The 26,970-nt window shown below is 40.8% G+C and overlaps 1 protein-coding gene across 1 annotated transcript in view; it reads right to left on the bottom strand.

Moving 5' to 3' along the window:
* Window positions 1-26,970, bottom strand: part of srcin1a (SRC kinase signaling inhibitor 1a) — a 65,512-nt gene that overhangs the window by 18,072 nt on the left and 20,470 nt on the right. Inside the window, exons 4-17 of the mRNA XM_085351898.1 lie at window positions 25,179-25,210; window positions 20,715-20,741; window positions 13,361-13,556; window positions 11,884-12,179; window positions 9,436-10,256; window positions 9,017-9,118; window positions 8,469-8,596; window positions 6,868-6,888; window positions 6,047-6,207; window positions 3,728-3,903; window positions 2,667-2,797; window positions 2,212-2,359; window positions 983-1,274; window positions 581-842 (exon numbers count right to left, since the gene is read on the bottom strand). Coding sequence (XP_085208024.1) covers window positions 581-842; window positions 983-1,274; window positions 2,212-2,359; window positions 2,667-2,797; window positions 3,728-3,903; window positions 6,047-6,207; window positions 6,868-6,888; window positions 8,469-8,596; window positions 9,017-9,118; window positions 9,436-10,256; window positions 11,884-12,179; window positions 13,361-13,556; window positions 20,715-20,741; window positions 25,179-25,210 — 2,793 coding nt within the window. The remainder of the gene's footprint in view (window positions 1-580; window positions 843-982; window positions 1,275-2,211; window positions 2,360-2,666; window positions 2,798-3,727; window positions 3,904-6,046; window positions 6,208-6,867; window positions 6,889-8,468; window positions 8,597-9,016; window positions 9,119-9,435; window positions 10,257-11,883; window positions 12,180-13,360; window positions 13,557-20,714; window positions 20,742-25,178; window positions 25,211-26,970) is intronic.

The raw sequence follows: 26,970 nt of genomic DNA, 5'->3' as shown, positions 1-26,970 counted from the left end.
TGACAAATAAAATTTGAATTTGAAATTTGAAATTTGAAGAGGGATGGCCAAATATCCAGCCAGAATTACACCATATGGTATGCTTTACATACTTGTTGATGGCTACAACAAGCATAAAGTTGAACTGCAACTTTTAACCTTTAAAAGGAAAATTAACAAGTATTAGTGGAGTGTTTGTATATAACTGAGTATGTATATCGTTAGCTTCATAGCATAAGTGCCTAAGTCATTTGACTAAGTCAATGACTTAGGCACTTATGCTATGAAGCTAACGATATTTAATTCTGACCCTGTGTGAGGGTCAAAATACATTCAAATTAAATTCTTTAAGTCATTAAAGATGTATACTCTTCAATCAATCAACCCTGGAAAAAGAACAGTTTAAAGAAACAATTAAAAGCCCCAAATTACTATAATGTAAGCACAACCGTATGTTTTTAACATGCAGTTTAATAAACCGATTACATAACAGGGATTGTTTATTGAAGAATTAAAAATTAGATTCATTTAAAAAAAAAAATGGATGCCATGAAACAAAACTCTGATCTATCATACTAATGCAGCCTGAGCCTCATCTCACCAGAGCCACGCCTGGACCCTCCCTCTTTCCCAGAAAGCTTGTGCTGGGGCTTGTTGGCACGGTGGTCTGGGGTCGCTGCCCCACTCTGGGGGGTCTGTGTTGATGGTGTGTTGGAGGAGGGCTTAATCTGCTTGGCAGCAAAATCCAAATCTGGAATAGCCTTCATTAGTTCAGCCTGGGTCTCTTCCAACAAACGGTTGATGTCCTGAGCACTGTACTGGGTTAGACTGGCCCGCTTCTCCTCCCAGTCCCGCTCTGCTGCCTGTGAAGTTGAGAGGTGGATGTGAGCAGTGTATGAACACAAAACTATAGTCATGCCTCACTGGTTTATTGGTTTGCATCACAAAGTATTTACAGCAGATGGTGAAAAACACGTAAATAAACAACAGAAATAATCCCTACCAGTCGGACCTCCATGGACAAAGCTTTGTCAGCAGCAGCACGACGCTCAAGCTCTTCCAGAGCTTTGCCCTTGTGGGGAACAGGAGGATGATTATCCTTGTGAAGGCCGGATGGGTTGCCATGTCCACGGCTGAGGCTGGTGTGAGGGCTCCAATTGGACAAGCTGTTGCCTCCCCCAAGATCATTGATGGTGGGGATTTCAAAGTCTGCAAACTTTCGCAAGTCCTCGTTGTGCTTGGATGATGAACTAGTGAAGTCTTCTTGCTTCTTCCATACTCCCTCATTTGCTTGTCTAGCAAGACAGAAGAAGAATTAATTAATCAACATTTTTAAATGTAACACAAACAACAAACATGTATTATACAGATCTCGAAATGAAAAAGAATTGCAAATGCTAAAAAAAGACCCCAAACACTAAACGCTGAAGGATAAAAACTTCCACTGCTGCTGAATGCATTTGCCAACTTACTGCTACCCAAAAGATGAAAGAAAAGAGCAACATTAGATGAGCTCTTTTATCACTGAGATTAATTAAGCCTGAGAGTGAGGCGCTTTTTGGACACAGGGCTGATTAGGAGATAGACAATGGCATGCTGAAGGAAAAAGTCCTTCAACATCCTCTAGTCTATACTAACCGCAAAATTAAAACTGTTACTCATGTGACTAAAAAGGACATTCATCAGTGTGACATTCAATAATGCCAATTAAGTACAACAATACTGGAAGCTTGACTACACACTTAAATACTGCTTTTCTTCACACTTGATGGATTTAAATCACTTCTATATCTCTTAATGAACTCAGAACTCTGACTTAAAACAGCAAATGTTTAAGCATGAAAGTTTCTGATCTGGATCAACAACATTATCTAATAAATTTTCTTGGTCAAAGGCCTCTCTCACTGCCTCATTTATGAAAATCCATAATGTTCTGCTGACACACCAGCACATAGGGGTGAAAACATTATGCCTTTGGCAGAGGTGCAAATGGAAAAACTGGGCTGACTGGAATTGATTACAAGTGGATACAGGTCAGTCAGTGTTCGGCATATTTAACAGCTTTCAGATCATACTTAAGAGCTTAAGAATTTACTGGACAAGTGCTTCCTTGTCAGTATTTAAAGGATTATTAAAATCTCAAACTCAGTGTAAAGACAGCTATTAGACTTTAATGTTGTTTTTTTACTGGAATACAAACAACCAAGTAGGTATTGTTGTGCTAGGTCATACTTGCGCATGGTAGCAAGGGTATCAGTTATAGTCTTGCATCGTTTTAACAGGGCATCAAGTCTGTGTGGCTCTTCCTTCAGGAACTTGACAGCTTCCACCTCCACCCGGAGCACCACCCGCATCTTGCTCTGCAGACCTGGAAATTGATCTTTAGGGGAAAGCAACAGATTAATACAGGGAGCCAACTGTGATTACACAAAAAATATCTATTACATTTGTCCAAAATGTTTTGTGGTAGGCAACCATAACCTTTTTCAATTTAGGTAAATGGTCACTGAGTTCATTGAGACAATGAGTAATCTGAGGGTGATTAAGTGCTACAGATTGGCTGTTCATGACTACAAGTTAGTCAGTGCATTGATGAGTAACTAGGGCGTTATAAATGGTCTGCCAGCATAAAGGGCTGTGTTTTCCTTTTTGCGCCAGTGTACAGTGAATCCACCAGAATGACTCACTTTTCAGCTCCGTGAGTGTTTCTCCCAGCTTTCTCAGAAGAGTGGCCTTCTCCTCCAGCTCCTGCACTGTCACCAGCTTGTGGTTGACAGACGACTCCTTCTGGATCTCCTCCACCGACTTCTCCAGGTCGCTGAGATGGAACAGACAGAAGGCTGAACACCAGGGATTCCTCCACCACACTTAGATTCGACTGAATATTTATCTCAAAATCGTGATATTCATGTTTCAGCCATGCTTTTGCCAATAAACTGTCTCTCAATCAACTGGGAACTAGATCAACAGTTTGGACAAGCTGAACTGGACGAGGTACAGATTAGTTTTCGAAAGTTTCATGCAGCAACTGAAGTAAGAAACTTTTAAAATAGCTATATAATATGATGCCTTCAAGAAAACGTAAACTACGCAAATATAAATTCGTTAAGCGCTAATGTTGAGTTGATCTAGTCTGGTCCTCAAGACATATGATGAATAAAAATTCAGTGTATAATTAATCAAAATAATTGGCTGCCACTAGCCAGGAAAAGTACCAGACATCGATTAGCAGGGATCATCTAACAGTTCAACTAATTATTCTAAAATCCAAGTGCAGAAACGAGTGACATTCAATAAGTCTTCTTCGACTCACAGAGCGATCCAGCAAATTTCCACATACAAGACTGAAGCAGGTTATCTGATTATTAAATCTCAAGGTAGCTCTTTGCTCTCATTTTGCAGTCAGTTTAATTAGTTGTTGGACAGTCGTGTAACTCAGATCTTAATAAGCATCTTGCTCTGTGCCGGGCTTAATTATAGCGACAGCTTTATCCTATCAGTGTGTCGTAAAAGAGACATGAATTTTGCTATGTCTGATATAATTATAAAATACAAGTTAAAACGCATCTTAAACTACACAAATGTCAACCAGTATTCACCTACAGCACAGATTGCATTCATAGATTCTTCTATATTTGGAAACCCCCTTTTTTTTAAAATTATCACTGGTTTCTATCATCAAGCGTGTACTGCTCAACAACTGTTATACACTGCACTGCCAAGAAACAAATCGTGTACTGTAACTGACTGGAGTTGCTGAATGATGAGCTCCTCCTCGTTGAGATATTTGAGTCTTTCTTCCTCCACCAGGAGGCGCTGCCTCTGGAGAGGATCCTCCTGTTTCCTCAGGGCATCAGTCACACGCACGTTCAGCTCCGCCTCTGTCCGCTTCAGCAGCGTTCGCACTGAATCCTGGTTCTCTAGCTGCATGAAAAAAAAAGCCACACGTTAAAAAACAACATCACAGAAATACACGTACACTCAGCAAATATTTGGAAATTAGCTGTGGGAATGTTAGCCTTCTTGGTCTTTGGAGCATTGCTTGCTGGCGTTATGAAAGCTGCTATTTCATTTATCACAAAATACTATCGCATTAAGGAGGAGAACTGGAGCTGACTAAGGCTTTACAATGAAAACTTCAGTGATTTGCAACAACTGCACACCTTTTTCTACCTTGTCCTTGAGGGGTCAGGTTCTCTGGCATCTTTACTCCATGACCTTCCACATGAGAAGAACACTTAACTCTGTCCTTTAATGTATATTAATTTTCCAGTCAATATTAGTGAGTTTTAGCCTTCATGATGTAATGAACAATATGTTCTTAAAACCACTCTGAGATGCAGCCAATACTTCACTTTCTGCTGTCTGTATTTGCATTAGCATGTGCACACAATATTGTTCTAAACACAGAGGGCTGAAATACCCTGAGGAAAATGAAACAGATGCACCAAGCATGAACTCCACTTGCTTTCAGTGTTATGAAAGGAATATTCTACAGGACTATGCATGTAACACAACTCCCCAAGATGAAATCACCCAGTAAGCAAGAAAAAATGAATAATTGATTATTCTTTTGTTCCAGGAAGTGAAGCAAGAGAACAATATCGCTAACATTTATAATTACCCAGTATTCCCTGATATACTGCCAGCAGCAGTGATGTAGATGCATGAGTCCAAAAGCAAGGAGTACAGTAACACATTAAAGAAAAATGTTTAATGCATCAAGAGAAATAGCATGCTCTGCTGCCTCTGTCTTGCTCAGTTGCCTGTCTCTACTTTACCCTCTTGCATAATTCATTCACATGTAAAATTAAAGCTGTTGGCCATCGGCACGGGCGGCAATATAGGCCCAGGTGCAGAGGTCACACTTGGGCACACTGACACGCAAACAGCAAACTGTTCTCTCTTCGGTGCATCACAACCATTGGTGTTTGGCTCGCCATCTCACTGTTTCGCTAGTTGAAAGCAGCCTTGCAACTGCTCTTACGGAACAAATAAAAGCACCACATGCCTATCATCTCTCACTTCCATTACTCAATTTTTCACTCCTTTTCCTGCAAGAAACTTCACTCCTCTGAAAGTGAGAGCATTTATCTCATCTCTTTCTAATTCCTCCTGCAGTAACCATGGCACCACTTCAAGCGGAGATAAATGAAACTCAGACAGAAAGGACTTAATTTCCACATTTTGGTTAACTCTTCTTGTGGCTTTCTGTCTAATTCTGCATCTATCTCGACAGGTCTAAGGAGCGAAACGGAAAAGGATGCTCCAAACAAATGCTACTAGCACATCATTCACGCTGATCAAGATAATGCCAGTTCGCTTCAGTAAAAAATGGGTTTATCTCAACCCAGAAACAGTGTCCTGGTTTCTCTAAATAATCTACTCAGTAGATTATTTAGAGACTTCTTCAGTAGAAACTTGTTAATAACAACTGCTCACAAGACTGTGTAATATGCAGAGTCATCAGTAAAGTGTCTCAGGCGAGGCATGCTGCTGCTGATTTTTTTAGAGCGTACATTTGCAAAGCCTTGAGCAACACATACAAATACAAATAACCATTTGCATGTTATTAGGGTAGAGGTGGGGGTGTTAATAATTGTTCACCTTTTACAATTTGTTTTGATGAGTTATACCACTGTCACAGTGAATTTACATTTCAAAATATCGCATTAATATCAGATGTCTGTTTCTTTTTATCCTTATTACATATTTATATGCATTTGTTTTTCTGCTGTGCAATAACAACAATATAACTAACAAAAAAGATGAAAGAAAACATTATTTTCCTCCATAGGGAGGAGGACTAGATGTGTCCAGATAAATTTTATGTAGTTCTTACATAGTGGGATTCATTACACAACCACAGAGAGCTCGGTTCACAAACACAGAGTGCCATTGGCAGCTACGATAATCATTTAGATGAGACAGGAAACATTAAATATAAACTCGAATATCAAAGGTATATTTAGGAAAACAAACGGTGTTTGTAGAGCTAGACAATAACCAGTTTTCTAATCTGAAAGGACAAACCAATTAAAAACATTTAATCGTGGATATTAAATACCTGGATCTTGCGTAGCTGGTTGAGCTGTTTGCGCAGGTCGCTGGCGTTTTGCTGCAGACCGTGAAGATGGAGCTGCATCTGCAAGCGACCAACGCTGTTCACCTGGATTGAGTTAGAAGGTGGCGGCGGCATCAGAGCTAGAGGTGCCGACGGTGTATTTGCTGCCAATCACAGAGCAGGAAACGGGGGTCACCGGGAGGTCGTTGGGAAACAAAGCGGTTAGTTTGTTGGGTTATGCTCCGGTGAGAGTTGCAGCCAGCCAGCATCACACAGTAAAACAATAACACAAATACACACTTGCCATAAAGGCCAAAAAAATTACATATACAGAAACTCTGGGCGCACACACACAGAGGATATAGTGTGTGAATACAAAAAAGTCCCATATTCACAAAACTCTAATTGCCCAGTGGGAGAAATATGAGCTCATGCTATTAGTAACCCATAGAGAAGTGCAATTAGTCTATTCAGCAGTGACACACAGGGATAACCATGCTCTTATCTGAACATAGGCCTTTGTGAGTATGGTCATTGACCCACCAGATATTCTACCACATATTCACACACCCTCACAAAAGAGTTTTCCACTGTGTGCCAGAACAAACCTCTGAAATTCGCAAAGGAATAACCAAGCAGAAATTTAAAAAGTAGAGACAGACAGAACGAGGGGAGTCTGCGTTCTGGGAAACCAACCAGGAGATAAATAGGAGAATATACACTGCCAGCTACCCAGCAACACCACACACCCATACAGAGGTCAGGGAGCAATGAGAAATGTCTGGAAGGAGTAAAAGGGTGATAGAGTAGGAGATGGAAACTACCTTTCTTCTTCTGTCGTCCGGCTGGAATATAGAAAGAGTGAGCCAGTTACCAAGAAATTAATGAGTAGCAGAGAGACAAAGAGGGAGAGGAAAGTTTAGATTTACAGAATGGTGATCCCGGAGAACATTTTATTGACTATAGCAGAGACAATGGCTGTGATGATGGCATAAGTCTTATGGCAGTGATCCAATGCATGAGGAAGCTTCAAAGACAACAGGGTTATAAAATTATGGAGAGACAGGAATGACTGTACAGTATCAAAGGGATGCATCCAGTGTACCTATCGGGGTACAAAAGCTGAAAAGCTCCTGTCAGTATTTAACAAATTCTATGATTAAATATTTATTTCTTATATAGAATATCTGATATTTTGAAAAATACCTTTGAACACAAAATTGAATTTACATGCCGCCAGCAGAGACAGTCACAAGTGAAGGAATAAACCTTCCAAAGACTTCAAAGCTGTCTTATTTCCTCTTTCTGGAGGTTATGTTTACAATTTGGCATCTCAGTTTATTTAACACATTTCACGAGCTGTCACCAGGTATATTTTTCAATCTCTGACAGATCCGTCTAGCATTTCGCCTCTGCTTTCCTGTATTTGTACTTAGCAATGCAAAAAAAACTTTGCGGTACAATCTCAAAAGAACCAAAGAGTAATTTTCTCATCTGACCGAGCTTTAACAATTCTATTAACCCGATTTGATGCTTGATTTGATGCTTAATTTTGATTATCAAATGATATATTAGACATTTTAAATTAAACTCTTCCACTTAAGAAGCGACAGAAAAGCAAAGACAGTCAAAGAGAAAAAGAAAAAAGAACTATGAAGGAGGTGGAAATGTAATGTCTCAGAGAGTGTCCAAAGAGACTTTAACACTGAACTCACTTGGTTCAATTAAAATGAACACTGGCAAGTTTTCCTGCGTAATGCAGTTAGTTTTGGATAGCTAGAAGAAAAACTGTCCATGAGAATTATTATGACTTCATAAGCTAAATCTGCTGTTAGATTTGCAATGCTTATAATAAAAAATGCACAGCCAGTGTAGGATCGCTATTTACGATACATGGAAGTATTACCATATAACCTATCATACCACTGATTTATTAAAGATATTTCATCTGACTCAGTGTATTATGCACTATATTTGGCCCATTAACATGTCAATATACATTCCCACTAGAGCAAAAATGAAATAAAATTCTTTGAATTCTGCTTGGGACAGGACACTATTACTGTTTATGTAGATAAACATGTTTAAGTTCCAGGGTCAGACTGTATAACTACATATTCACATGCAGTTTGATAGCTAACACATTGTTTGAACAATGCTGGAGTAGAACTAAAAGTTCCAAACAAACAATTACCAATGCTACATTTCTTAACTTAACCTCTTATCCACCCTCTTGTAAGAAAGTTACCAAGTTGGCATATATTAGTCTTAAACCAGGAAGTCACCGCCATTGCTAGTTTGTGTACATTCGGGTGCGTGCACAGGGAGCAGGGAAATCGAGCCATAAAAGTATTCTAAACAGCACAGGAAAGGAAGTGTTAGTAACGGTTGGGTTCACAGGTAACAATTACGCTGCTTTACTCACTTCCAGTGGCGGAGCCATCACTGTTGGTTTCGGTCTTCTCGCTGGAAGAGAAAGGTAATGGCCGTGAAAACTCCGTCCCTTGGTCTGGAGGGCAGCCCGCCATCATGCAGAGACGCAGCAGGCCACATCTGAGGATCAACGGCCACAGGGCAAGGCAATTACAGTGCTAACACTAGAAGCACCAGTGCTGGATACTATCAGACTAATTACATTAACAAGTTGTCACCTTTTTAATGAAGTCTACTGCATATGTGAGAGTAAAGTGCCCTGATAACAATGGTCAGTGTAAGGAATCAAAATCTACTGAAAGACTCTAGGAGATGTCTGTATTTATCAGTGCACTGATCAGCATTGTGCCCTGTGGCTAATGTTTAGTGCTCTGAATTTGTGCTGTGCTCACACAAGGTAATGCACCACTTCACAGCTATGGAGCTTCTAATGGCTCTCATAATAGATAATAATCCTGTCGATCATCCTGTTTTTGTGTCCAAACTAATGCTGTATCTGTGACTTTCAGAGGGTTAATGGGCTGTAATGGAGAGTCTTACGTGCTGTCACTGTCTGGTGCTCTGGTCAGCACACTCTGGACGAGGCCAGTCAGACTGGCTATCTGCTTCTCCATGGCCTCCATACGCTCCAGGCGATGATCCCTGCGAAAATAACAAACAGCACATCTGTGAAACAAAACCCTGAACTCAACACAAACGAAGAGCTGAAAAAACACTTGGAATTCTTTGCAAACAGAAAAATATTTGTTCTTAGGGGTGTGAAATATGCAAATTTGAATAGAAGATTGTTAAACATGAATTAATAATATCTGTAAAATTTTATCAGGCAGAGAAAATATGTAACTTTGAGGGTTTTGTTTTTGTTTGTTTGCTTTTTTCCCCTGATGCACACTGCATCAGAAGATACAATAAAATACATGAATAAAAACAGGAAAACATTCACACTGATTCTTACTGACCTGCTACTGTCAGAATCTTGCCCAGATAACGAAGACCCAAAACCAGATGTGGTGCGGCTGCCCTCTCCAGGTCCAGCTGTTATACACAGAGGATCAGAACTGGAGCTGGGCCTGGATTTCGGGCTCTCCACAAACACAGAAGAAGAGGCAGAGTCCTTGCGGAAACTCTGTCTGACAGGTGAGGCTCTGGGTGTGCTGGAATAAGAGTCCCTGTCCCTCAGCTGCATGTCAGGGATTTTCTGTGGGGATGACGGTGGCATGCGAAATCCCATGCCCAGAGTGGCAGAAGAGTATGTGTCTGAGTATAGTGAACCTCCAGGCTTGTAGAGCGAGTCTTCCAGGTCTCCCTGGAGAGCAGCAGCTGAGTAGGTGCTGAGGGAGCGCACAGAGCCACGTCGGTACAGGCCAGCGGAAACAGGGAAGCTAAAGGGGTCTCCGATCGCAGCTAATGACTGGGTGGAAGCGATGCTGAGGCGGCCTTCGTGCATCAAGCTGTAGGGATCGGCATATAGCCCCTCATTTTTCATCAGTGCCATGTTTTTAGCAGAAACCTCTTCATCAGGCTTGACATCGCGGCGCTCCAGGATGGCACTAGGTGAAGGGGAAAGACCTGCGTTGGCACCATGGCCGGCTGAGGGATGGTGTGGGTGTCGGGGCTGATCATGTTGGGGATGGGATCCACCGAAGGATGGAGCACGGCCCCCGCTGTAGGAGAGGCGTGAGCGAGAAGGAGACCCAGAGGATGCTGAGGCGGTGGAGGAAGGAAGGGTATTTAGGCGGCGAGTTGGGGAGGAGTCGCGGGAAGAGTAGACCATTTCCCTCTGAAATGAACAAAGAGGGATGAGAGTTACCATGGAGACCAACAGATGAGTGTGCTGTGATTCCCATGCTTATAATGACTATGGCTATGACTTGGATCTGGCTGACACCAGACAAGGTGTCAGGATCTGCAGATGCCAAAATATGATGATAAATTTGTTAAACAACGAGACAAATTATTGGTCCAATGGAAGAGATCAGAGATGCTGCCTGTGATTTTGTTTATTAGACTAATGATAAAAGGAATAAAATTGATTGTGTCTATTCTAAATGGAAAGAATCTGCGAGGCAAAACAAGACCATGTAGTCTTAAATCTGTATCTTTATCTACAGCAGGATGATAACATGATGCAAAAGCTCATTCAACCTGAAAAGCTCTGAACGTTTCTTCACTGAGCTCTTCTTCCCTGCATTTTGTCTAGTATATTATTGTTAAACATGCCCCAGTGCTATCTTTAACTTCACCTCTGGCTGTGTTCCCCTGCTGCTAATTTACTCCTGTTGTGATTTTTCTAATTTCTGAACCTTTTAACTGTCAAATAGTCTGCTTTTCCTAGTCGCATATCTACTTTTCTAACTTAAGTCATTCCTGTTTTCATTCATTCTCAGCATCATAGCAAACAGTTTATTGCAGAGAATATATTAGACAAAGACAGAGTAATCTGTGATGTTTAGCCTTTGTAACCAGGGATAAATTTATTTATATACACTGAAAAACCATGGCATTAAAACTAAGCCAAACCCTGTATTCCCTGACCAGTTGACAAGTGGTTTCTGATTTTCAGTGGAAGAAACTGGATGTACCAAGAATCGCAAACACTAACTAACCACTGAGAGGTACTGAAACTTTAAAAAGTGCAGTAAAAACTACCTCCAGCCTGCAAGATTGGGGCTTTAGCAATAGATTTCACAGTGACTGTGAACAGCCACTGGCAACCACTAAGGAATACTTATTTTTCCTAATCAACTGTTGCCAACTGGTTGCCAGGTGGTCACCAGCTGGTCTTTAGGCCTATGTGGATACTTGTTGATGTTTTTGTGGTGTACACATACTCGTTGGCCACCCCTTCCCCTCTTTTTCCATGTCAACTTCTTGTATAAAATGTTTACGTAAACAAGCACAGTACATGCACTGAAATCATTTTTCATTCTCTGTTTGCATGGTTAACAAGAGTTGTATTCTTAGTATTTTGTGAATAATGCAGATTGTAAGCAGAGTTTTGTATAAAAAAAAAACTAAAAAAAGATCTCCCTCAGGCTCCCTTGATCTTTACTGAAGCAGAAATAGCTTTGAATGTTAAAATATGCTCATTTCACACAGGAATATTGTTCTCTGGTGTCTGCACAGCAACAGATGGCCTACTTGAAGATAAGAAAATACATTTCCAGGAGGAATACCTGTTAAATTACTAACCTGAATATACTGTAATAGCCTGTAATAGTCAAAGTAACCACTAAAATAATAAAAATAATAAAACAAGGCACTATTACCTTACCAAAAAGGCACCCAATTATAGTTTTCATTGACAGTTCAGTTGTCAAACTTGCCAGAGATCAGACAAGAATTTTGTTCTGTGAAATAGCAGAAAACAGGCTGGCCTTTTCACCTCCCAGCTCCATTCTGCTTACCCTCAAGTCCCCGTTGGCCAGGTGTGCGGCAGCGGGATAAGAAGCATAGATGGGTTCTTTGCGGTAAATCTTGATGATGCTGCGATCCTGAATGTCTCTGACATCCTCCAGCTCGTAGAAGACATTACGGGCCTCGTCCTTGATCAGGATGGCTGTGTTGGGTGACTTCAGCATACCTGCTGTCAACTTCTGAGGGAACATGTGCACGATGAGAGCATGCAGCGTATCCAGGCTGGTGAGCTCATGGGTGATGTGCACCCGACGCGTCTCATCTCCATATTGCAGAAACAGCACGCCTAATAGAAAGCGATGAAGGAGAAGGTGGCTGAGTCAGAAGATGCTGGCTTTAGTGGATGGAGAGAACTAGCAGAGACATTTTGTTGGCTGCAGCTGAAATGATACAAATGTTCTGACTCTTGAGATACGAAATCTAGATAACTTTTCTCATCAGATGTCAACATGATTAATGGCTAAATGAGTACCAAACCCACTCTTATTTTCTTAATGTTAGATTAGGATTGTGAGAGCTAGTTGAGAATTCACAGATAATGCACAAAGATGCATGCACAGGCTGAATTTTTTGCAAGGTTTTCTTTTTGAGTATTAGTTGCCCCACCTATGAATAATTAAACTCCAAAACATCCCAACTTCATAAAAAGCTTTCAGCAGATTCTGCAACGATCATATAAATAAAGATGTGTTTGACGCCTGACTAACCTGAAAATTCATCTTCATACACCATGGGACAAACAAAAAGTCATACACCATGGGACAAACAAAAAAGAACAAACAAAGCAAAGAAAGACCAAGAGTTAAAAGTCAGGCAAAATTAAGTGTCAGTTAATACTGCAGACAAGTTGGGAAGAGAAGAAAACAAAGACAGTAGTTAGTGTAGAGACAGGGGAGACAGGCAAGCCTGGTGTGCCACTTTTGCTTGAACTTCTTATTCAGGAATGCCCTAATCAGGTATAGCTCTTTAATTTTACACCCACTTCTTTTACCTGCGCAAGGTAACTCCACACCTTGCTCTTCATGAATCTGCACCACCTTCACATTAATCCTCTCTACACTCCCAAGGCCCTTTTAATATAAAACTGTCCTCGAATGTTCTGCTTGCACACAAGGATATACTTAATCCAGTACAGTATGAACTCTGTTACAGTTAAATGAAATGTCACTAAAATACCTATCCTAAGAAAAAATTATCTATGTTTTTTTGTTGCATTCTAAAAACTACAAGACATTTTTGAGCTCACAGGGAGCGTACTGCATCGACACTGAAAAACAAAGTCATACTTTATCAGGTTTGAGTGTTCTGTACATTTTTATAGCAGGTCAATTAGACTAAAGACTGTAAATTCGGTGTGAATAAAACACAATTCCTTCAATTCCTTGTAAGCACAGTGGTTCCCTTCACCAGCTACATGAGGTAAAGAGAAAGCTGCCTTGAGTCCAGCTGGTATGCAGTGATTTTAACCTGGAGATCGTAGCTTATTCTGGCTGGCTGAGCGGGACAGCGGCAGACTCTGGCGAAATCGGTTCATCCGGTTAAACCCAATGGGGATGTCGGCTTCTGACATAGTCTCCAAGGATTCAGCGGAGGCAAAAGAGAGCTTGGCAGCCTGGTCGGCAAGACCAGACTGGGTAGACTGGGAGTGGCGTGGACTGCGGCTCTACAGAGAGAAAAGGGACAGATTAATTCACTGTGAAGTGAAACTGAAGTGGAAAGAATGGATTGGACGGGGCTAGTGGTGTAAGAACAACTCGAAAACAGAAAGCAGGCACACAGTGAGACACCACACAATGAAACACCTAACAAGATTATTGAAGCCCTGACAATGGTTAAGCTAGCAGCCATTTACAAAGAATTACTGGCGTCACAGTCTCTGACATTAGTTGAATGGTGCAGCAACAAAACATTATATAGCTGTACTCAGTTGGCACAGAATGCCAGGACATCAGCCTTTATGAATCACTTGTAAGGAGACGTATTAAGCAGAAACTCAGAAAAAGTTAGTGAGACTTTGCACACCTCCCACACGCTCTCATACAAACTTGTCCGTTTGCAGCTACGAACTTTAAATGAATGCTTGTGGGATGGGAGGAGAAGCTCATGCAAATCCCAGGCTGTCACTGTGGGTTTATCCTGCTGGCCTATGCCCAGGCGTCTCTCACTGAAAGACTGTTAGCGCAGCTGGGGCTGAGCTCACTGAACTGTCTCTCTGATCCCCCACCACTGCAGAGTCTCCTCCAGCTCAGAGGCTGCTGTAATGAGCTCCCAGAATGCTGTCTGCTCATTGTTTGGACGGCAAAAGCAAATGCATCTTTGGCCACAGCACAGGAGCCATTCCTGTCTCATCCTCCTTGAACCACGAGCACAACAGTCGTTCTGCTCGCTTAGAACAGTCCTTTCTAAGAATTTCCCTGTCTTCCTTTCGCTGCCTAAGTCAAGCAGCAGCATGGATCTACTGCTCCTTCCATTAATGTGGTATTTAATTAATGGGATACTGACAGAAGCAATATGGAGGGCCATATCTGCGCTCATTAAGTCTCAGCAGTGGATTGTTTGAATTCATTCATAAACACACAGCACTGCACAGAATACACAACCACTGTACATCCATTTATGGTTTTGTTAATTGGGTAATAAGCCAGGAAAGCATGCTGAACAAGAAATGAAAGATGCAAACAGAGAATACTTTCAATATGGATTTTTTTTTTCAAAATAATCAATTAACTACTTAATCAGTAAAATGAAAAAATAGCAGGGAAGAAATCCATCTCAATATCCCAGACAGAGAATTTCAAAAGGGTGGGTTTTGTTTTTACCAAAAGGCAGCATGTGACAATATACTGTCACAGTGGGCAAAATGAATGTAGCACAAGATTAATTTTTTTTTAGCCTTGCAGGTGGCACAGTTCAATGGATGGCAATGTCACCCTGTCAGATAGTCCATCGACCACCTCGGTGCATACTCAGCTTTTAGATCGATTGCTACAGAATTTTGCACCGACGATCATAGTTCAATTTGTCCAACACTTCCAAGTGAACACCAGCCTAGCTTTAGCTTTAGTAGATATCCTTAATATGTAGATGCAAATGATAATAAACGTTGCAGTACTCATGCAACTCAATGAGATAAATCTTTTTTACTTATTAAACTTCTGGGAATCGAGTAATTATTCCAGTAGGAAATGGAATAACCAAACAGCAATATATGGGACCTTATATCATGTTAGGTACTGCAGTCATTGGTAATTTGGTCTTTTAATTAGCTGCTGCATGCATTCACGTGTATGTTTACAAGACGAGTTACAAACCTGCAGCAAGACTAAAAATCCCAACGACCATTTTTTATAATGTAACCTTACATTCCTTTTGCCGCCATCATACATAATTCAATCACGCAATCATACACAGTGAACCAAACCAGTGATGGTAGCGGCAGACAGTGTCTGAGCGCACTGAGAAACTGCGATGCTGACAGATAACCCACACCATGTTTTCTAATAGGGTCATTTATCTAAGCTGTGACCACACCGAGGAACACAGCCAACAGCATCACAGAGGAGGAGGAGGAGCCCACACTGTAGCTTGCCTCATTCTGGCCAGACCATCCTACATAGGGACATTAAGGGGTGAGGAGGGTTGGGGGATCAAAATAAACCCTGGAGATTTTATTTACGTTTCCACTGTTTTAGGAAGCAAAAGTTGTGATTGAAATGTTGAAACGTGCTTTCGGTGTTATACAAGCTGTTTGATGTGAGTCTTCTGCTTAACTAAGAAGCTATGATTAGCAGACTGGCAACACTGGTGAACAGTCATCCCAGCTCTGAGGTAACAGCAGTATAATTCTTGGGCTTTGTGCACTTGCCAGACTACTATGTAGGCTGGAGTTATTTATACATGACCTTACGTCAAAATAGGCAAAATAACCAGTTGTAATTTTTACACTTTACAGGCTAAACAGTAAAAAGGTTACTTACTGAGCTAAAAGGTACTGATTTGTAGATTTTTGTTACTTTTTAGAATGAACCAGCGTAGTGAGGTGTGCTACTGATAGTGATGTTTTCATATATACTTTACATACATGAGACGGATAGCAATCTTCTCAACTAACTCTAGCATATTTCCTAACTATTACATTTTTTAATGTTAATTTTTGCTAGACTATTTGTAGACTACACTTGACGTTCTAAATGCCAATAAAGAAGGAGGATGATAAAAAGCAGTTTTTGGACTCTGTGCTTAACAAATTCAGGTGTTTAGCCAACACAGAACAGGTGCTGAACCAGCCGTCTAAATGAAATATTACTCAGTAAAAGTAACACCCAGGAGCTGATTTGGCAAAGAAATGCAGCTTTTTCTATGAATGGGAATATGAGCAACTCTGAACTACAGCTTGACTCATTCTAGCTGTCCTTGTTAGAATATAATTTAAAAGCGAAATAACCCACTGAGCTTTCTAGGAAATGGAAATGGGAGAGTATGATCCTGTATGTCTGAACTAGCTTTCCTGTCATCTTTTTAAACCCAAATTTACCTCCTTATTCACCCTGTATTCTCTCCGCAACTCCTTTCAACATGCTGCAAAAACAAGACAATGAAATCCCCATGTATGACTGGGTATAAGATTACTGCCGCTGTTGTTACATGTGGTTTTACTCAGATCGTCTTATTACAACAGTCCCCAAACATTGACTTCCATATTGGTGGTTTATGTGATATGTAAACTGAAAATGTCTCACTGCGGTAATTTTGCATTGTAAATAATATATGTGAATGCACCATCTGGTCATGCATCTGGTGCTGCTAGAAATGCCAGCGTTACATCACGGTGTTCACAGCCTTTGAGGAAAACTGGTTTTACCTCCTCATTTTTCCTCCACACCCTCCCACCATCCACCCCCTTCCCTACACCTCAACCTTTTCTTTTAGACTTTTTCCAACAGCACTCAATTACTGTTGCAATCTCCACACTGCTATAAGGGCATTGCAGAAGAGAGGAACAAGAGGAGAACAGGATGATCTTACATGTGAATAGAGTGGAAAGTGGGACAAGGCAACCTAAGGCTACAAACTGCATTAAACTCATTGCAACCTCCCACCATGTCTTTTCTTGTTTCTTGCTTGTAGACACTAGCATGCGTGCATACACACAGACACACACACACAATGGTCTACTCTGCTTTAAGGTCAAAAGCCTTGTAGCCTTGGTATATGGCTTTCTATGTTTGGGGGAGCATTTCTCATCAAACTCCATCTTGTACTTCAGGGTCGTCTTATTTAGACTGCAAACTAGTTGTCAGATTTTTTTATCTCTTCTTCAATAAAAATGGTGAACTTCACTTCAGCCACAGAATGTTTTAATCAGGCATACTGTAATTATACTTCTGGGGCGATCAAAAATTGAATGCATCTGCAAAGTTATCTCTCTGTGAAGATTACATTTAATTTAAACCCTGAACTTGTTTTCTGATATTGTGCTCAGTTTGAGGTGGTTGATGCCTGATTAACTAACTGCCTGAAGGTTCAGTGATCTGGCCATAAAAGTGAAGTGAGCTTGTTTTAAAAATTCTGGAGTATATTTTGAACTTGAACTCTCTGTGTCCTTATATATTCCTATTTTCCTCTTGCTCATAACATAACATGTAGAATGTGAATAAATATGAACCGTGTGATGCACAAGCTTAAGTTAAGAGGAGTTCATGTGCGAGGTGTCGGCATTGGCTACGATACAGCTGAGCATCCAACAAGACAAGAAAATGGCTGAACACTGCTGTAACAGTCTAAAACCAGAGGCTGGCTTATTACATGATGGTTGCTGCCAGCCTCTTTCTAATCTTTTCTGCAAGAGCAGTAATTCTCCTCTTAAGTGACATTAAATTCTGTTGGATTTGAAAATTACTATATATAAAAATGCCAAACACAGCTTGATGTGAGTGAAGCCTTTGGTTCCCGAGGTGTAAAATCTTTAAATTGCAAACCTCACACCTTGTCCACATCTCATACTTTTTTCCCCCCACCAGCTTATTTTGTTCGCCCCTCCTAATAATATCTTTATCTTCCCTGGATGCTTCTGTGTGTCTTAGCCTCCAGTGATATGTCCTCATTTCCCACCTTTTATCCCCTGTCACTCATGTGTCCTCCTTTAATTCTTACTCGACTGCTTTGTGTGAACATATCTGCTTCCCCCTCAGTCTCTGAGGCCAAAGCCACATCCAGGTACATCTCTCGTGTTGTTTCTGTCTACATCTTGAGCATTTTTAATGTTTTTCCTCCACCCACAACCTGGCTCTTTTCCCACACAAAAAAAAGTTCACAGCTCTCACTTTTAGAAAATGGAGAGAAAACAGCCCCCTAAATCGATCCATCTCTCACATCCATTTGGCTCTACTTGCTTTTTTCCGTTATTATAGCTTTTCATCTTTTCACACAGTCCCCCAATACTCTCAGAGTCCTTTCTCTTTAGAATACCAGGAATCATCAATGCATGGAACAAAATGCTTTGTAAAATTGCTATAAATTGTAAGTTGTTGCAATAGGTTTGCTTATAAAAGATAGTGATAATAACGCAGTGTTCCTCAAGACACCATATTATAACTGAGAGTGTTAGGTGGGTTTCTGGCCGAGAGAAACAGCAGTTTTGAAACTTTGACAGTTTCATTTCAGGGATATGTTCAGTCATGCATCACCCACAACTTGTTAATTAGACTTAAAAATGTGTCTATATTTAGCATGCTACAATCCAATAAGATCCCTGGAAAACATATTTATGCCAAAGATGAAACCATGAGTGTATGCAGTCCTTATACTACTTCCATTTGGGGGTTTAATTTGAGCAGGGAGGGTAATTCAGGGAGAATTAGCCTTAGATTAGAGATGATAGCATGAGGGAGCAGGACATGGCTTTCAGAAGCTCTAGTGCAAAATGGAGAAAATTGAACAAGATGAGGCGCCGACATACAGTAAAAGATGTCAACAACAGCCTCTGTGTTAAAATCTAAATATATGATATCTTTAGATTTATGATCACTTGGAGTATTTTGCTTATTTCATTTGACACTATATTAATGCTGCTGCATCTCTGGAACAAATCAATAAATTCTCTCTTTCTCACTACTGTGTTATTAAAACAACCTAATTTAGTGCAAAGCTGCAAAACAACAATACGTGAATAACAAAAAAGCAACTTGCACTAATAAATGCAAAGAAATGAAAACAATCTCTAGTAAATCACTGATAAAGAAAATGTTAATCATGAACTACTTTGACTAAAGAAGAGTTGATTAATTTTAGTTTTTTTCTAAAGCTTTTCTTCTAAACACTTCACAGTTTGTATAACGCAGCTTTCAGTTTCTCATTAACGGTTGGAAAAAAACTAAACATCCCTAAAGGTCAACTTGACTTTGGGGAATACCGATGAGCATGTCATGGCCTTCATTGCTAATCAAGAACCCACATTTTCAAATGCAAATATAATTATTAGTTTCAATTATTATTATTTTGACATCATTTTAACATTTTCATTGGGAATGAGCAGGATGGATAAGATTAGAAATGAGTATATCAGAGGGCTAGCTCAGGTTGACATGATTTGCACATGTGCAGAGGAGAGATAGTGGATATGTTGGGTAACAAATGGATAAAGGATGTTGAATGTGGAGCTTCCAAGCAGGAAAAGAGGAAGATTCATGGATATAGTGAAGGAGGACAAAGGGTTGGAGGCAGATGAATAGCATTCTCAGTATTTCTGCAGAAAATCTTTCAGTCTTGTTATTTCATTTCTCAAAAGTCATAATTGGTTCAATTGATTGTTTCAAATGCTATTTTTCTTCCTCAAACACCCCCGAGCTTTGGCAGCCCACCTGTATGTCCTGCAGAGTTCAAAATCGTTTACTTGTGTGGCACATTTATGTGACAGACAGAACTCTAAATTCATGTTATTCAGAATAAATTAGTTGTGGGAATAGGGGATAAATTGCTTACCCTTCCCCAAGGGTCAGGGCATTTAGCCATTGATATTTAGTGACATTTCCACCTGGTCCAAATGATGCTGAGAGCACAGACTGAGGTCAGAGTACAACTCAGACAAGCCCTGGGCTCTTCCCTCACACATATCAATACCTTCTTTAACCTCTTCTATTTAGATAGTACAACTCCCTGCCTACCACTATGATCTATAAAGTCAGAAAGTGATACACACAACCTTGCATGCAAGCCAGCAATTCAGCGTAAGTGATTTATACAGTCAATATCACTGCCTGTTCTCCAGTGTATATAACCCATGTTTTTCCTTTATAAACCTGTGGATAAAATACATTTAGCATCTTTAGCCATGACTCAAGCTTCTGTGCTAATGCCAAAGCATTATTTCAGTAATGCTTGAGTAGCACATCTGAAATGCATTCTTAATGTCTCACTCAGTAATACGTCAGCAGTGTCACATGGCTGCTATCCATTAATGCCAGCTGACTGAGGTATCATAAATCCAGAGAGATTCATCTTCTGCAGATTAAATGGAGCGGGAGAAGTTTAAGCTGTTGCCACCCCCTGACACCTCTGCCACCACACACACACACACACACACCCATAAAGAGACAAAAGTCTCACACACATGCACACACACAGTGCACAGAGAGCCAAGAGATGTCAAGCGAGTTGGATACTGAAGCCAAAGTAGCATGGAGATAGGCTAGTGATGCCTGAGGGTTGAAAGTGATGCCACAGCACAAAGCACACATAGACACATTCAAATGGACACACTAACACACACAACGGACAGGAAAAATGACAAACACACAGGGACACTTGAACTAGCAGCACTGACCTTAAAGCTCCAGTAGTTGGGCTGTTGCTGTGAAGTTTCAGGAAGGGAGACAGAGAGAATAGTTAGATATTTATGTCTCTGCTTATAGCTTAAGTTAAATATAAACAGAATATTGCGCAGAGCAAAGTAAACTAGTTACAAGACAGAGTCACGCTGCAGGCCACAAAAAGTTTTGCATTTTCCTCCAGAAAGCGTCATTTGAACTCATTAATATTACTGACAGCCTCATCTAATAGGGCTCTCTGAAGTATTAAATGATTGGTGTTAATGCAAGTGGTCTCTGTGTTTTGCAAGCACTGGGTTCCAAGCAACCCACTCTGTAGCGGCAACGCTGGCCTCTCTCCCAGACTTCACCACCACAGGCAACCGAGCACTCTGCCTCCCGCTTGCCGTCTCCTGTCTCATCCATTCCCAATCCACCAGCTGCGCTCTTTTCATCAGAACCTCGAAATCTCACCTGCTTATTTTCGCCAGTGCATGCTGTATTTCTCATCTGTCCATTTGCCCTTCCTGCTGCTCTGCCACATACTAAAAGGCGCTCGCATTTTGGCAGAGGTCTCTGGCTTTCTATAAAGCCATAATTACCCCACAGTCAAATCCAGGCCAATCCACTGATGGCTCCAAAATACCTTAAACTGACATGGAAATTAAAAAAAAAAAAGATTGCAAAAGTCCATGAATTTTAATTCTAATCCAAACTGTTATTCTTGTTCTTATTCTTATCTGCAGGCAATTTTCAGTCCATTCAGTCCCCGTTCTCCAGAACCCACATTAGTCTCCTGGCAGATGAATTTTTTTCTTTTTCTTTTTTTTTTAAGCGACAAGTTTTGATTTATGATAGTTGGTGGTTTTTCATTACCCGCCTCCCATTCTAATACAGTCTCAACAAAAGCCAGATTATTTCTGTAAACACGAGAATCAGGGCCAGTGATTACTAACTTATTGCAACCCAAGCTTTCACTTAGTGTTCCCTCACTCTTTTTCAGCTCAGGTGTTTCTGTCACTCCATTTCCTTCCGTCTTCTCTTTTCGTATCGAGATGCAACTGTTTGCTTGGCCTTGACACAGAATGAAGTGCTATAATTAAATTAATACAAAGCAGTAAAGTTTCCTGGGCAAGAAGGTAGCAGCAGTAAACTACTGTGTGCTGAAACCCCCTTTGCAGCTCTTTTCAGTCAGTATACAAGGTGTTTTATGGCTCTGATGAAAACAGGAGAGGAAAACTTTAAATGTTTTGTAGCTACTTTACATAAATGAACAGATAATTATTTTATATTATCAGTTTTGAATTAAAGTGTGAATCTTGAACGCCACACCAACAAAAAGAATAAAAAAAAAATAAAAATCACAAATGCACTAAAAAGACAATAAATGCTTTTTACTTCTAGAGCTATTCTACTAAAATTTTATTATTCTAATGATGAATTATTATTATTTTTCCCAGTACTTTGACTTTTTGCATCAATAGCACACATGATGGCTCGATGGTGTAGCGGTTCACGCCATCTAACAAGCAAAAGATCCCATCCCAGGAGGAGACAAATCCTTTTGAGGGTGTGTCAGGAAGTGCATCCAGCGTAAAAAAAAATCTGCCAAATCAAACGTGCCGAGTGGGTCCCTTGTGAATAAAGGAGCAGCTGGAAGCAGCCACATCTACAGCACTCACGGAAATCATGTCTATATGGTTACCTAAAAATAAAAAGTTGCCAGAATAGCAAAATTTAATTGATTTTTTTTAGACAGAAGATACTGTATATACACACAAACAGGCTGGAGAGGGGGGAGCTAAATATCAAAATACATTTCCATGTTTCCCTGATATCTACGCTGCACTGATTGTACACTTCTCTTGAATAATAAAAGTCCATTTAATATGTTTTGGAAGTATTTTGAGACTTTTGCAACATATTTTAAATCTTGCTTTTCCTGACGTCTGGCAGGAGGTTCAGGCTGCTGAGGTCCCGATAGACTCAATAGACTCAAGGACAGCTTTTACAACAGGGCAATGGCCCTAATCAGTGCAAACAGCTGACCTGATTGACTACCTCCCTGGACTTTTTTTGGGGGGGGGAACAACAATAACAATAATAATATTTATAAAAAACAACGTGCAACAATAATTAATGTGCAATAATAACAGTGTGCAATACACAAAGACTTATTCTTCATTTTATTACTAAGTTAAGTTACTGTGATGTGTTGTGTTGTGTTGCATATAGTGCCAACGTGCGACAGTTTTCCAAGTTCATCATACTATTGTACTATGTATGACTGTACAATGACAATAAAGAGTTATCTTATCTTATCTTTAAATCAGCATGTAGTTTGGACTCAGCATTAGTCTTGGGATCGACTGCACCAACCTACCAGAACATCCCAAAAAGGGAAAAATATCCATAGCTCAGAATATCTGTGCCATTCATTACAAATCTGTGTTTTGTTATATATGATAGACAACAGCTTTAGAAGGCTGCTCTAAAATTATTCAGGTTTCGTGAAGTGGCTGCTGTCTTTGAGTTCATCTGTGCTTGTCTCTTCTTTTTTTATACTGCATCTCCACTATATAAACAAAACCTGCTTGGAGCTTACACAGTATAGAATACAAAAATGGTTTAATAATCCTGTGATATGGGCCGAACAACAGTAACAAACTAACCACCTAAAAAATGAAAGACTGAAACCTTTAAATCTCACTCAAAGCATTGTGTGCCATTTTGTTATTTTATTCTCCAAGTAATGTTTTGCTAGTGTAGAGTGGAGTTGTTCTAAGTATAATTTTAAATGTGTATGACTGTGCTTAGGCTCACTGGCTCTGAGACAAGTGGGACGCAAATTTATATGGCGCTTAATCTCTACCCACGCTTCTTTTTCCCCGTGGTATATAAATTTCTACCAACATGTCAAAGCAGTTGCTAGAGAAAATGACTCTTTGGTGTGATGTCCCCTGCCAAACTCTAATGCCTTATATTGTTGCTGTCCATAGAAAACCACTCATCTTCAAAGTCCACAGGATTAAATTAACCAACATTGGTGATAATAAAGAGAAAACTCTTTGTGGATGATTTTAAAAAGTTCTCGTTGTTCACAGGAACACACTGGATTTGTAAATCATCTGGTCAAAAAGCAGACTCTCAGTTAGAGATTGAAGGTCAGTGATAAAGTGGGTCGCTTTTGGGGATATGCCAATACACAATCCTTCAGGACTGGACTTAAACTGACCTTCAATACCTGATCATGAGTCCATCATTTATTAACTGTAGCCACTGAGTTTTGTCCTTGACAATTTGTCGAACTGACAGGAGCTCAGGGGCAGCACCGGTGCATCATAAATAATTGCTGTTCATTTGTTCTGACAACCTTAATGAATTTATTTTCCCACAAAGCTGAATGACTCAGAGGCTTGGCTTTAATGGTGCAGAAGTGATTTGTGGTCTTGTGTGTCTGTCTCTTCCCAGTGTTTCTCTGTTTGTTGCTTTAATGAGGCTAACTCACACTAAAGTAAACACATTTTTATTGTTCTTTAACCGTTGCTCTGCTCTGACAGCTGCAGATACACTTCACTTGGACTTTGATTTGCAAATATTCGAATGTGAATGTGAGAGAGAGCAAACTGGAGAGGGCTTATTTCAATGTAGATTATTTCTCTTTAGCAGTTCTCCATGCAGGCAATAATCACTGCCATTAAAGAACATCTTCTGGGAAGAAATCATATTCAACACCTTAGCCTATAGTGCCAGTCGTTATCACTCTAATCCCAGATGAACCGATGACAGAGTAACTCTTGACTGTAGCTCTGCTACTTAGCTCAAATCTACACATTGTCATTTTTTAACTTCCACTTGAATTAAATAGGCTGCAAGCCCCACTTAGACAAAATTACTGATAGATGTTTGAACTTAGGGCTGGAGGGTTAAATGCATTTTTCACTGCAAAGTTAAGACATCTATATATTTACGCATAAGCTTGTGTTTGTGCACTTACTGGGGTTAACCACAGAAATCTAACAGAAGGACTTAGTCTCGCAGAGTGGAGCGCTGCATTACCTGACCTGCATGTAAAACAGGCTGCACTCGCTCCACCCCTCCTCCACCTCTGTCTCTTTCTCATGTCGTCATCCTCTCTGCACCCCCGCCCCCCTCAAATCAACCCTTCTTACTCTTTCTCCCTCGATCCTCCTCCAGTCCGGTGTTGTGTCTAAACATCACAGCAGCTTCTCCGTCTCTCTCTCTTAAAAACGCACACATTAATCAGCAAATTACTGCTCAAACAGAGACACAAAGGACGCTGTGAACAGCTTATACATCAGCCCCCGTGTAGCTTGCTTTGTGAGCATATGCACGCCGTCTATACAACCACAACAAGCACAACAGGTATGCACTCTAATCCCAGCGAGCACATGCCCTCCCAGAAACACACAAACACACAAACTCTCTGCGGCAGCCTCCAGTTTCCAGTCTCATCTCACCTGCAGTGCACCTGTGCCTGTCCACCACTCCAGTCATCCCAGGCTGTTCGTCAGGTACAGTGAATCCTCATCGTGCTTTCGCCTGTCTCTCCCTCCCTGAGCTTCTCTTACCCACCTCCCTCTCTTTCACTCAATCTCCCTCTCTCGCTGTCTCGCTCTACAGTTGCACATGCGGCGGAAACTCTTTATTTAATTCATTACAACACCAGCCGATTAACTCCTTCGCAGATGGGTGGCTGGGTCCTGCTGGTGCTGGCTAATTGAGCAGTGGGCTGCTTCACAGGCTGCTGCGCTCCTCTCCAGCTCCTCCTCCCACCCTCCCTCCTTCCTTGCTGTCCATGCTCTGCAAAAACCACAAGATGACAAGAAATCCTGGGCTCTGCTGCTTCCTTGCCTGAGTGAAAATGCCCTGTCACCTATGGATCTGTCCACTCCACAGGCTGACACTTAATTTGAGAAAAACACCTACCTTGAGCTTATTATTCCCCTGTCTCTTCTGGATTCATTGCACAATTCATCCCTCTCTACACAACCTGACCTTTGCAATGCGATATCCCCACCTACCATACATGGGAGAGGTTACCAAGGCAACTACGGACTCCACCTGCCGTTCAACCACCCTCCCGCTCGCTCGCTCACTCCGTCACTCTCTTTGATTCTTTCCCTTCGCCCCTGATGTGCTTTTCTTGTCACATCATTACACTAAATCTACCCGGTTTTAACACAGCAGCTGCACTGGAACACAGAGAGCATGTTTCTGCGTAGTGTGTGTGAGACAGAGAGCCATGAAACTGGTCAAAGCATGAAGCACATTTAGAAAGGGGAAAACAAAAAGCGAGGAGAGCAGAGGAGAAAGATTATTTCGATGTGTCCGCACCTTAGCAGAACCCCTGCTCTGGTCTGAACCCCTCTTCTGAAGGCGGCACCATGCTGAGTAGCATCCTGTTGCAGCACCTCCGGCTCGGTTCTTTGATCTTTGTATTTTTTTAATCAGGGTTTCAACATTTTGTGCTAATTTGAGAGGACATCTCTCATCTTTAACTCTATGTAAAGTTTTGCTACTTCTTCAAGAAGTAAAACAAAACAAAGCATTTTATAATGACACCTGTTACACCTACAAAACTACCTGACGCACCTCTTTCACGTCTTTTCTATCTAGGTCGGTGTCAAACTGCGTGCTCGTTTCACTGTTGATATCACCAGCAAGATGCTTGTTTTTTTACCATTTAATAATCCATTTAACTCCACCTAAGTAATGGGGCATTCTGTGTGTACAGACAGCATGGTTTTTTTTTTGTTTTGTTTTTTGGTGATGTCACCCACTGAGAAAACAGTAGTATGTCCTGAATTAAAAGCAGCACCTGCCAAAAAAGCACCATAAATGGAGTAAAACCCTGCAAGCTGGTTCAAGGCAAGCAACTTGAGCTGCGCTACGTCATACAAACGTAACATGACTCACGTCCTGCTGTCGTATATCAATAACACTGTCCCCATTTGATGGTGTATTTATACTTTTCTCTCCCTATAACAAATCAGTGCTGCTGGAGCCCTGCACCCACCTGTTGGCTCCCCTATCACTCCCAAATTTCTGCGCGTGTGATATTTGTGGGGGAAGAGATGTTCTCTGGGCTAAGATACCAAATTCTAGCTCTGCTGCTGTAATAAATTAGTCATTTCAAGCTTGAGTTGTCTTTTGGAAGTATCTCTGGAAATGGCAACAAAGTGAAAAATAGAAACAGTCGCAAGTACATTAACTAATAAATTAATATTAATTACTTGTTCTCTTGCAGAT

The sequence above is a fragment of the Diplotaxodon limnothrissa genome, linkage group LG4 (genome assembly GCF_057381915.1).
Source record: "Diplotaxodon limnothrissa isolate DT_005_m linkage group LG4, D_limnothrissa_male_GT1.1, whole genome shotgun sequence".
In the NCBI taxonomy this organism is placed as follows: domain Eukaryota; kingdom Metazoa; phylum Chordata; class Actinopteri; order Cichliformes; family Cichlidae; genus Diplotaxodon; species Diplotaxodon limnothrissa.
Note: the sequence above shows the minus strand (reverse complement) of the source record. Positions and strands in the feature narration are given on the sequence as shown.